At 48.0% G+C, this 12,837-nt stretch overlaps 1 protein-coding gene and 1 long non-coding RNA gene across 3 annotated transcripts in view; one reads left to right on the top strand and one right to left on the bottom strand.

Annotated features, from left to right (window-relative positions):
- The first annotated feature begins 1,722 nt into the window (after window positions 1-1,722).
- LOC119186558 (venom metalloproteinase antarease-like TserMP_B) overlaps window positions 1,723-12,837 on the top strand; it is a 65,692-nt gene continuing 54,577 nt past the window's right edge. For both annotated transcript variants that reach the window (XM_075872034.1, XM_075872035.1), the window contains exon 1: window positions 1,723-1,850. In XM_075872034.1, coding sequence (XP_075728149.1) covers window positions 1,839-1,850 — 12 coding nt within the window. In that variant the 5' untranslated portion in view covers window positions 1,723-1,838. The remainder of the gene's footprint in view (window positions 1,851-12,837) is intronic.
- The window catches only part of LOC142769100 (uncharacterized), a 75,286-nt gene continuing 65,110 nt past the window's right edge, over window positions 2,662-12,837 (bottom strand). The window contains exon 5 of the long non-coding RNA XR_012885656.1: window positions 2,662-3,831. This is a non-coding gene — a long non-coding RNA (uncharacterized LOC142769100). The remainder of the gene's footprint in view (window positions 3,832-12,837) is intronic.

Below are 12,837 nucleotides of genomic sequence, written 5' to 3'. Positions count from 1 at the left end.
AACAAGTTAGATATAGGTGCAAGTAGATAATTGATAATGGTTAACTTTTTTACTTTCTGCTTGTTTTGCACTGCTTTGATGCACGTTATATGTGTAATAACACTGTCGCTACTCCTATAGTGTAATTGGAGATGTACACCACCTCTAAAGAAAACGTATTTTTTGTATGGTTAAGTTCTGCTCTTCTAATTATTGTAGACTTGTTGTTTATCTTCGTATTTTTGAAAATTCAGCAAAGAGTTTTCGTTCATTTTGTTCACGCTACAAATTGTACTTAGAAAATTGTATTACTGTCAAGCCTATTCTACAAGAATGGAAGTCGTGCAATCACCAAAGCACTTCATCGAAGTAACACTATGCCGCCTACGGATAGGTCATACTCACGTCGCCCACAACTTCTTTATGCGCGGAGATCATCAGCCAGAATGCGAACATTGCAAGGAACCTCTGACTATCAATCATATTTTAATAACATGCCCAGTCTTTGAAAAAAGAAGACACGCTTACTTTAAACAATTTTACAAAACACAAACAACTCTACACCCAATGTTAATACTATCAGAAAATGCACTCCTCTTCATACAGGATGTTTTTTTTTGGTTTGTAGAGGCCGCAGGTCTTTTAAACAAACTGTAAACAGAAATCTGTTTTTAACCTCACATTTTAACTCTGTTATCAAAATCACCTAGTGTCTGGCGCATCATAGCCATTGTTGCTTTCGCGCCATAAAACCCAACGTAACAAACTAACTAGAACTTTGTCACAACGCCAATCGTCTGCTGCATATTATGCGTGATCTTATTCGCAATGTGTTAAGAGGCCCTCCCGACAGTATTTACACTTGGGCCTCCTCATCTACTCCGCTTATCTGTTCATTTATATGTTTGCTTACCCTTCAATAACCTTCAAACTTCAACTCAACTTTGTGAAGAGAGAGAAAGGTTTCGTTCTTATTTCTTCGCTTTGTCGGGGCCATCACCCAGAGCAGACCTCACTGAGCCAACCCAGCTTTTACTATTGTGTCTGATGGCCGTTTCTGCTAATCTCCCATGAAATTCAACAAATAAGGACCCCACACTCATGTCTCCCTTCTCGCCTCCACTTTGCCTGTAATTGGAGCTTGCGAAAAGGGGGTGGGGGACACTTGCTTGGTATTCTACAAACGGTGACCTGTATCTGCACGTTGCACATTTTATTAGCTAGCATACATCGACCACTTCCAGGGCAAACACCGTTCTGCATATTTTTTTTTTCGCACCAAGTCATTGCAAATAACACACACCGAATATATCGTATTAGTGGCGTGGGCCAACATGTGCATCGCGTGGCGCAATGTCTGCGTAGTGTATTTTTTATTGGGCCCAATCTGTGCCACTGGAATTCAGAAAGTTTGCCTTTAATATTTACGAGATGAGCATCACGGTAGTGTAGCGGGTACGGTGATTGGTTGCTGACCCGAACATCATGAGGTAGATCGCGGTCAAGGCAATCGTATTTCAATGAAGGCGAATTGCTCAAAGCCTGCGTAAAGTGTGATTTCAATGGACCTTATTGAACAACAGATAGTTCAAGTTTTCACAGTCCTCCCTTTCGATGACACTTATATTTGGGGCTCTGGAGCTTTGAAACTCTAGATACTATTGTTAATAACATTGAAAAGATGAATTATGCAAAATTTCACGCCCTATGACCGCTGCTGTAATTTTTTTTATTTTCCAGAAGCAAGAAACAACAGAAATTGTAATGAGACGTTTGTCGTGGAGCTCTGCGTGGCAGTAGGGTCCACATATGAAAGTGCGTTCAATGGAACTGAGCAGCTAGTCACATATATAGGCACGATGGTAAATGCGGTAAGTAGTGAGAAATTAATTTTCAAATATTGTACAGCACACCAACGTCACCTTAGCTTACCATATTAACATAGTAGCGTGAGACGTTGCCCTGCTAAGCTTAAGTACGTGTATCAAATAAAAGTCACCGAACCTGGTTTGTATGGGGAGGGAAGGGGGGGGGTGCAGGCGTAGAGCATAGATGGTGGCCCACCCTCATGCTTGTGCATGTTAAAGGGATCACTACCATAACCAATCTACCATTGTTGCCATGAGATATTTCCATACAATTGAGGGAAGGCTTTTGTATGTGTTTAGCCGATTTGAAGGATATGTGGGGTGTAACGTCCTAAAAGCATCATATAATAATTAGATACGCCGTAGTGAAGGGCTTTGGAACTTCTACCACCTAGAGTTTTTAACGTGTGTGTTGAACCAGCTTCCCTTAAAATTTTAACGTTGATTTTCTATGGGCAACACACTTCATCTGCGAAAGCTCTTGTGAAACCACGTCAGTTTATGGTGATGGTGAAAAAGCTTCATTATTTGTCCGGCAAATCAGTGCCCGGGCTCAGGTCTGCCATGTCGGGTGTAAAGACCTTGCCTCTGCACCGCTTCCCCACAAGGGCGTCTGTGGAAGCAGGCGTTTGGTGTGTAGCAACACCACGGACCTCAGCCAATTGGGCGGGGGGGGGGTTCAAGTTTCTCCCACGCCTTGCCGTGCGTAGCGGCTTTGTAATGTCCGGGTAAAAGGGGATCCTGGGGTTTGAGCCAATGCCGGGTCACTGGACCTTTAAGGCACCCCCCCCCCCCAGAGGCAACACACCGCTTTGGCCCCGGCTTCACGTAGACGGCACCCCTGGGCTGACTGAGAGGAGATGGAGACAGGAAAAGGCGACTACCGATTTCCCCTGGGCTGACCCACCCAGGGGCAGTCGCCTTTTCTTGTCTCTATCTCCTCTCATCTTAGTCTTTCTCTCGCACATTTTGTTGGTCCTGTCATCTCCTTTCTTCTAGTTCCTTGTACTTTTCCTGGTGGCAAAGATTAACCTTGTGTGCTTGTCCAACCGACGACAAACCATATTATATTATAGGTATAGTGTACTGCTGGTGTTACGCAGACGTGTTCACATGCTCTGTCACGTCCCTTAGTTTAGCTTCGTGGTGGATGGTAGGCGCCATTGCTGAACAAACACTTTCTTTCGTGAGATCACCAAACACCTTCCTAAGTGATCGCCCCCTGAAAAGGGCGCACTGAAGCAGCCTCACAGTTTTTAATTGGTCCTTATGGCACAAGACACCGCCCATCATCATCATAGTGTGTAATGAAGAAGGAAGACATGTTCCCAAGTAGTAGTAGTTCCCAAGTTGTAGTATGTCATACATTGTGAAACCACAGGAAAAAAAGCAACAAATATCACCGTTTCTAGTTTCAAGATGCCTCACTGATACCATCGGGGCTGGCTTCAAAGCCACCGCGATGGCCAGTCGGGACCTGCTAATAGAAGTAAAAAACAAAATGCAGTAACCCAAACTAAGCAACCTTGTTGCATTTGGGGACAAACCTCTCACCATTGCCACTCACCGGATATTGAACTCAGTGATAGGTGTCATATCGAATGAACCTCTTGTAGACCTTACCGACCAATAACGTTTGGACGGGTGGAAAGACGAGAATGCCATACATGTGCAGCGCATTAAAATCAGGCGAAATAATGCAGAATTCCCCACAAGGCCCATCGTACCGACGTTTGAAGCAAACACACTCCCAGAAACAGTCACTAGAGGCTATCTCGTGCTCTGTGTCTGACCATATATACCAAAACCGAGGCGTTGTTTCAAGTGCCAATGGTTCGGCCATGCTTCCCAAAGCTGTCAACGGCAGCTTATGCGCGCAAGGTGCACCACGAGAGGGCACTCTGCTGATGGCTAGTTTTGAGGCTGAGGCCCACTGCGCAAACTGTGATGGTGGCCATCCCGCTTACTTCCGTTCATGCCCAGCCTGCAAAAGGAAAAAAGAAATTATCACATTAAATTCCAAGAAAACGTAGTGTCAGATAATCCCGATCACGAGCAACACACACTTTCCTACAGAAGTAATTCGCCGAGGTGGTGCAAGGGGGGTAAGCACCACTACGGTTTTCGACGAAGCCCCGGACGACGCCTGGCGTGCCGAAGCCACCGCCAGCAGACCCGGCTGCTCCACCCTGTCTGAACATTGCCCCACCAAAGGCCCTTTTGATCCCTGGCAGGAGCCAGGGCAGCGCAGAAACTAAAGAGGTCCCCTCGAATACTGGCCCGGTGGGGACGAAGGCTCCGTCCAACGTGACAAAATCTACCCTACGTACACGACTGTCTTGCACCTCTCCAGAGGCGATAGACACCACTGGTCCACCGGCGCAGACTGTGCCGAAGGAATGGTGAGAGTCTTGACCACTCCAAAAAAGAAAAAAAAACAATTACAGGGCCTCCTAAAGTCTCTGTAAAGTAAGTCATTCCCAATGCGTACACACAGCACTACTAGACAACCAATATGGAAACACAATTTATACAATTGAACCTCTGAGGGCAACTTAGAAACCTCGACGATGTCCAAGAACTTTTACACAAACACTCATCAAAAGTGGTGTGTGTACAAAAAACACACTTGAAGCCAAACGGGGGGCGCTGCTGAGCGCCCGCGATAGCAGACGTGCCTGACCTCGGCTCCTCGTTTTCTTGTCAGTTTGACAAGTTTTTTCCGCTGATAGACTACGGTTTGTTGCCGCAGAAGTGAATGCCAGTTACACGGTGAGCCTGTGTCAAGGACGCGGCAGCGGGCTCTTCTACCAGCACTACTGAACTCCTCGACAACGGGGTACAAAAGAATAATGCTGTGTGCTACCAACGCCAAGTGTCACCGAACAGACTGCACGCCGAACGGGTGAGTCGGCCCCGCTGTCAGGCTGCTAAACAAAGTGCATGTGACAGACATTCCAACACAAGCCCTTAAAGATGCCATAGAGCAAAGCTCTCCATCAACCTTTATTGCAGATATGTCAATTCTCCGCTATGACATAACCAATAACTGCGTACGGATCACACTTCGTGACGAAGGTCATTTTTGCAAACTGTGCACACTCTCGGGCTAAGTGGCTACAGTCAATGGTAGCGTGCGAGTAATTGATGTCGACACATCGCCTCTTCAGCCACACGCAATCGGCAGCTCTCGTGGGGTAAAAAAACTCAGACCCGGCCTACCAATCGAGTACATCAAAGCGCATCTGCGCTGTGAACTGGCAACAATCACCGATGTACGCATGCTCGATAAAACACAGCTGCTGCTTTTTGACATTTGATACAGACTCCATAACAAAACGCTTGGTGTTTGAATAAGAAGTCATCCACGTTCATGAATATCGGCCTCGCTGGGTCGCATGCTACAACTGTCATTGTTTGGGCCATGTTGCCAAATACTGTTCCTTCCCGCCAGTATGCCGGGACTGTGGCAAAGCTCCGCATTAGGTCGACCCAAACTGTAAGTAGTTTCCTCATTGCGTGGCTTGTGGAGCGTCTACACACATTTCACTCAGCCCTCATTGTCCTGAACAAAATATATCTGAATCAGCCCTTCCTCGCAACACTAATGATTCATCATCTACGACATCTGCCACACAGCCTACCCCTCCGATGCCTCGGAAAGTAACCTGGGCTCAAACAGCCGCTTCTTCTGATCTGACTCAGGTTGTTAACAGCCTTCGCCAAGAAGTACAGGAATTACGGAAGAAAAATTAGATACTTTGTGACCTCATGCTGGGCCGAAAAAAGGGGAATTTGTCCCCAACGCCAAGCCACAGTCGGTCTCAAAATAAAAGAAGGAGCTGTTCTCCGACACGTCGTTCCAAACCGGTCATAGACAAGAACTCTGCCTACTTTCACATTATTGGGCTCCTGCGACAAAAACGGGCTCAAGAATCTAATAAGCTGGAGCATCCGATTCAGTCGGAGATGGTTAACACTCCAACACAAGCCATTAATACCATGCAAACTTGGTTTCAAAATATGTTTGATGAACTGTAGCTCAATGTCCTCGCTGATGACAATAAGCGCCGCAAACAAGGGCCTTCCTCATGAGCTCTTTTGCTCAGGGGGTGCAGTGGAATTGTCGTAGTTTTAACCAAACGCGCTCCACTATCCGTAATTATGTTCAAAGGCATCGCCTCTTGTTTCTTCTTCTCCAGGAGAAGTGTGGCACGTGCTCGCTTCCTGGTTACCATGCTTTTCAGTCACCAACCATCAAACATAAGCGGCAGCTTCCCAAAAGCCAGGCAGCGCTTCTGGTGTAATGACTGCCCAGCCACTCAATTGGACATTCCTGATTTCAGTTCTAATGGTCGCGATATAGTAACTGTTAAAATTCGTCCTCTTGACCAAAAGCCCTTCGTGGCAGTGTTTGCGTATTTTCGCCCAGGAAATATTTCTGTTAGACCATACACATGGCTGGAGACGCATAGGCAAGCATCTAAGAACCTCCCTGTGCTCATTTGAGGTGATTTTAATGCTCATAACCCTGCCTGGGGTGCCTGAAAGCCGAATAAACGCGGAAAATATCTTTACGACGCTATTGAACTCTCTTCTGTAGAAATTTGTAACGCCCCGGACACCCCTACAAGAATAGGATTACATAGAGCGCAGAGAGACAGGACCCCAGATCTTACCCTCGCCAGCCCCCAATATGAACGGCACTGGACAGTCTCCACCCAGTCATGGGGCAGTGATCACCGCCCAATATTTGTGGCACTTCATTGAAAACGCCTCCGGATTAAAACAACAACAACGATGACTGATTGGAATACTTTTCGTAGTGATGTTACTGGATTGTTCTCGACAGTTGATGGCTTTGAGGACAATGCTCAACAGGCCCGTGAGCTGGCACGTAAAACAGTGCCATGCGAAGACCATACTCAACCGATGGATAACCATTTAAGCAATTTATGGAAAACAGCAGACTATTTACAAGATACCACTCGCATGACAAACGACACTCTGACCTAATAAAAATTGAGCGCCAATTTAATTTTATCAATGAATATCAGCTCCAGCTTCGAAGTGAAGCCTGGCGATCCACCTGCGAATGCCTTGGCCGTGTACCGGGCCTCCAACGTCTGTGGTGCATTTTTCATAGCCTCAGTGGGAAAGGAAAGGGCAACCCTCCTCTGGCCGAGCTATTCTTGAAAGCAGATTCGTCAGTTGTTGATTGATTGATTTATGGGGTTTAACGTCCTAAAACCACTATATGGTTATGAGAGACGCCGTAGTGGAGGGCTCCGGAAATTTCGACCACGTGGGGTTCTTTAAGGCGCACCCAAATCTGAGCACACGGCCTACAACATTTCCGCCTTCATTGGAAATGCAGCCACCACAGCTGGGGTTCGATCCCGCGACCTGCGGGTCAGCAGCCGAGTATCTTAGCCACCAGACCACCGCGGTGCGGCGATCCGTCAGTTGTGGAAGACGAAGTTATTACCACTTTTTTTCCTTATGCCTCACTCACTTCGCCTACATCTTGGAAAGCCTGCACCATAACACAACCAGACCCAAATCTCGAGCGATCACCCATTTAGCATAGGGGAAATGCTAGCAGCCATCAAACACGGGCGTCCTTGATTGGTGTGCCTGCCCACGGTAAATTACATGGAAAAAACTCCGCAAACTCGTAGATGAAGCCCAGGACACACTTTTGGCGGTAATCAATGACTTCTGGGCCTCAGGAAATGTTCCGGAGAACCTTAAGCTGCCTCTTATTTAGCATATTTCGAAACATGGAAAAAAGAAGACCCTCTGCAAGAACCTCCGGCCAATATCTTTAACGTCTACTTTATGTAAGCTCATTGAATGCATGATTCACACACGCACGTCCCATTACCTCGAGATAACCCGGCCGGGATACCATCTAGCCCAGGCGAGTTTTCGCCCTAACCTCGGCACCCATTACGGTCTTCGTCTGCTACGGTGCGTTAGCAATTGTACCTCAAGAAAGATGTTACCTGACTACTTGCTGGCCGTCGACATGCAGAAAGCGTTCGATAACGTTCACCATAACGCCATTTTTGAAAAACTAGCTAAGCGCTACCCAAGTCAGCGTGCGCAGACATGAATTCGGAATTTTCTCGCAGCTTGGCTCATTCGCTTAAGCGGTGCATAACCTAGATGGAGCCCGAAGACTTACTACTTGGACAGAGCTTGGTGTTCCACGGGGATCTATTTTAGGATCGACACTGTTTATTCTGGCCACGAGCAGGGTAGCAGAAAACCTAAAACCTTGAACGGTACACCACGGCTATATTCACCATCTATGCTGATAATATTACTATATGGGCAGAGGCATTGGATTATTCTGACAAACAATCAATGAAGACCGAGCTGCAGGCCGCCCTCTTTAGTTTAGAGTCCACTCTTAAGGAAGTAGGCCTGCAGCTGGCTCCACATAAGACAGAACTCATAAGCATAGACGCCAAAAATCGCACCAACCCGGAAATATGCATCTCACTTTATATTGGATCACGCACTATGCAATAAAAAACGGACAAATCAAAGTTTTAGATTACCAATAGCCTGCTGCAACAGCCCACAAAAGGGGGTACGTGGCCCCGCCGCGGTGGTCTAGTGGCTAAGGTACTCAGCTGCTGACCCGCAGGTCGCAGGTTCGAATCCCGGCTGCGGCGGCTGCATTTCCGATGGAGGCGGAAATGTAGGCCCGTGTGCTCATATTTGGGTGCACATTAAAGAACCGCAGCTGGTCGAAATTTCCGGAGCCCTCCACTACGGCGTCTCTCATAATCATATGGTGGTTTTGGGACGTTGAACCCCACAAATCAATCAATCAATCAATCAATCAATCAAAAGGGGGTACGTGGACTGCGGCAGTCATGGCCAGCCACGTTACACATGATACGTCGTCCGTCCAGCAAATACAGAGGTGCACGACAACAAGCCTGTCGCAATCTCGCAAGAGCTGCGGCCATTGGAAAGATTTTGTACGGCGCACCCATATATATGTTCTCTCCAACGGACATCCAAAATTTGAAACGCCTTCATCGGGCTATTCTCCGCACTATCACGGCGCTCCCTAAACACACTAAGATATCCGCCCTTGAAAGCGCCGGGGCTTGCCCCCTCTGCAAGACGTCATCCGTGAAGCCAACACTCGACGCTACATCCACCTGGGAAACACGCCGCAAGGTCGTCGCCTTCTGGCCTGGTATTGTCAGCGGTATGATGATGCACCTCTTCTTAATCAGTCCTTACCCCCATGGGAAATTCCAATAGCCTCTCGGCTGTTCTGTCCCCCCATATCTCGTCATAATAATACTGCCGCCAGTTTCTTGCCACGCGACAACTCAGGGAAGCGAGCTTAGATATTGATAAGAAGTATCACTACCAGGAAAAACAAGGGAAGCACGGGTAGAGAATGAAGACGACGTTGCCTCCACTGCAATTCCTATGAGTGGGTACGAGCCATGGCGGTAGAGATCATCATCATTATACTGTGATCGCGGACTCAGGGCCCATTAAAAACCCCCATTAAGTTACCTTGCCTTGTGTAACAATTTGGTGCAAGGTGCTGGGTAGGACGAACCCAAAGACGGCAGCTTCACTGCCAGGACTTCGTCGCAGTCGCCGCCTCGCCGGACTTCCACCTTCGCCGATCGTAATGGCCCAAGAGCAGCCATCCAACGCTTCGAGGCCAACTCCGATGGGTTCTGTGCCGTACTACAGAGGGCCACCAAACTTCGGAGAAACATCAGGAGAAGACGTCGACGTGTGGCTCAAGAACTACAAGCAGGTGAGCAGAAGCAACGGCTGGGACTCGAACTAACAGCTCAATCATGTTGTATTCTCGTTAACTGACACCGCCCTCATGTGGTACGAGAATCATGAGGACATGTTCACGACTTGGGAACATTTTGTTGAAGAAGTTCAGAAGTGTTTCGGTGATTCGGACGCAAAAAATAAACGCGCGGAGCAGACATTGTCTCAGAGGGCACAGCTTCCAGGAGAAACATGTATGACGTACATTGAAGAAATATTGAAGCTGTGCAAGATCGTGAATGGGAGGGTGTCTGAAGAAGACAAGGTTGGGCACGTTCTCAAGGGTATAGCCGAAGACGTGTACAATTTCCTAATTGGGAAAGACTGCTTGAACTCCGTGTCCGACGTGATGAAGCACTGTCGTACCTTTGAATCCCTCAAGGTGCGACGAATTTCTCCGAAATTCGGCTGCCTGTGCAACGTCCCCACTGTGGCTAGGGTTGAAACAGTGCCGCCTAACGACCTTGCTTTGACCATATGGCAGATCGTCAGAGAAGAGCTGCTTCGATGTCAGCAGACCTATCATCGCCGCAGCGATTTTCAGGATGTGTACGTAAACGAACCAGAACGTGTGCGGACTCCTTTTTCTCCTCCACAATGGCAACCATCGATCAACGCAACAGATGCTTTTGAATATCAAGGCACACAGCAGGCTGGATTCCCCCGTCAACCAACTCCCAACTACGAACGAAGTTTTCGCCCGCTTGTTTACCCAACATTGCCTGCCTACAGTGCCCCTGAAGGGCGGCACCACTATCCCATGCCTTTCGAGAGGAGTCGTTACTCTGAGCAGCCACGTGCCCTTCGACCAATTCCGGTACGCTACAACTGTGGCGTCCCGGGTCATATTGCACGTTTTTGCGACCACCGCCCATATCAGCGACAGTCTTGGCACATGTCTCACCAACCTTTCGACCATCCGCACTCCACGTCACGCCAATCACGCGCACCTACCGGGTCACGCTACCCCTCGCCGGCCTCTGATCAAAGTTTGACGCCACCCCCAGCTCCCCGTGCTCCACGATCGCCGTCGCCGCGGCAACGCGCACGTACACCGCCGCCGGAAAACTAGTTGGTGCGGCCAGTGGGAGTGAGGCCGCGAGATCACAGGTGCTATCCACAGATATACCTTCATCAGCGTTTATGTTGAAGAACAAAGTTTATGTAGTTGTCGATGGAGTGGCTACTATGGCACTTGTGGATACAGGCGCGACAGTCTCGGTGATGAGTGTAAAGTTTAAGAACCTGCTAGGATCAAAAGTGATGTTTTGCCTGAACCGTGGGGTGACATTTCGTGGAGTAAGTGGTGACGTGTTGTGTGTGGTAGGATATTGTACTGTGGACGTCTCGCTGTGTGGCATGGTGTTTTGCACAGAGTTTGCGGTTATTCCGCGGTCTACACATGACGTTATCTTGGGTATTGACTTCTTGTGTGAGTGTGGGGCTACTGTAGACTGCAGAAGTGGGCATCTTTCTATACACAGTACTTTTCCAACGGCGTTCTTGGAAAGTTCCTGTCCGGAGGAATGCATCATTTTCGTCTCCGTGGATACAGTCGTTCCTGCATTTTCTGCTGTGTGTGTTCCCGTGACATGTTCCAGTAACAACTGTGGTGCGTTTGACGCCACGCTCGAACCGATTTCCTTGGCAAGCCTGAAAAAGAACATTCTCATTCCTCATTGTATAGTGTCAGTCGTTGATGGACGGGCAGGTGTGTGGACAATGAACAGTTCCATGGAGCCTGCATTTCTGCCAGGCGGCATGAAACTTGTAGTATTTACACCCGAGTCATGTACGACGCTGGTTAAGCTTGTTGATGCTACAAACCAAAATGAACATCTAGGCTTAGAAGGTTCAGAAGATGCCCAATTGCTACAAATGGTCAGTAAGACACTTGACCAAAACGAACATCATACACAGCTCGACGTTCTATCTAAGCACTCGAAAGTGTTCGATGTTTCTAAAAACAGCCAAAGGCCCTTAATCCGAGCGTCCCGGATACGTCATCAGATCCAAACCGAGTCGGCGCATCCCATTAGGCAGAACCCTTACCGAGTGGCACCATCGAAGCGCAAGATCATCAACGAGCAAGTCCAAGAAATGCTGGAAAATGGAATAATACAGAAATCGGCAAGTCCGTGGGCTGCTCCCGTCATTCTAGTGAGGAAGAAAGATGGTACGTGGAGATTTTGCGTTGACTAGCGCCGACTGAATTCTGTTACCAAGAAAGATGTCTATCCACTGGCGCGCATCGATGACGCTCTAGACTGCTTGCATTCCGCGTCCTGCTTTTCATCTGTCGACCTGAGATCAGGTTACTGGCAAATTCCGATGCACGCAGCTGACAAAGAAAAGACGGCATTCATTACGACCGATGGACTTTACAAGTTCAACGTTATGCCATTCGGATTAGGTAATGCTCCTGCGACATTAGAAATATTTATGTACTCTATATTGCGTGGTTTAAAATAGCATATATACATGTGTTACCTTGATGATGTCGTAATTTTTGGACGTACGTTTTAGGAGCACAACACTCACCTAGACCTCATGCTCAGCTGCATTGAGAAAGCAGGCCTTGCATTGAATTAAAAAAGTGCCACTTTGGCGAGCGACAGACATTGGTGTTAGGACATCTCGTTGACAAAGATGGCATTAGACCTGACCCACAAAAGACAGCGGCTGTTGATTCGTTCGAGCGTCCTAAATCTGTGAAAGTGCGTAGCTTCATCTGGCTCTGCTTGTATTTCCGCCGGTTCGTACCCAGGTCTGCGGATGTCGTTCACCCCCTGACGAGCCTTCTACGCAAGAACAGTCCATTTCAGTGGACCTCCGAGTGTGATGCCGCTTTTCACAAGCTGAAGTGTTTGTTAACTTCGCAGCCAATACTTCGGCACTTCAATCCTTCATCGCCCACGGAATTTCACAGAGCCGCAAGTGGCATCGACATCGGTGCCGTTCTCTTTCAGCGTTCTGGCAAGAAGGAACACGTTGTGGCGTACGCAAGTCGTTTTTTAAGCAAGCCTCAATGCAATACACAGTGACCGAACAGGTATGCCTAGCGATAGTCTTTGCCGTGCAACGGTTTCGCTCATACATCTATGGTCGCCCGTTCTCTATCGTCACAGACCACCATTCCCTGTGTTGGCTGGTCAAC

The sequence above is a fragment of the Rhipicephalus microplus genome, chromosome 8 (assembly GCF_043290135.1).
Source record: "Rhipicephalus microplus isolate Deutch F79 chromosome 8, USDA_Rmic, whole genome shotgun sequence".
NCBI classification, from domain to species: Eukaryota; Metazoa; Arthropoda; class Arachnida; order Ixodida; family Ixodidae; genus Rhipicephalus; species Rhipicephalus microplus.
This window is presented reverse-complemented; position numbering and strand designations above follow the sequence as displayed.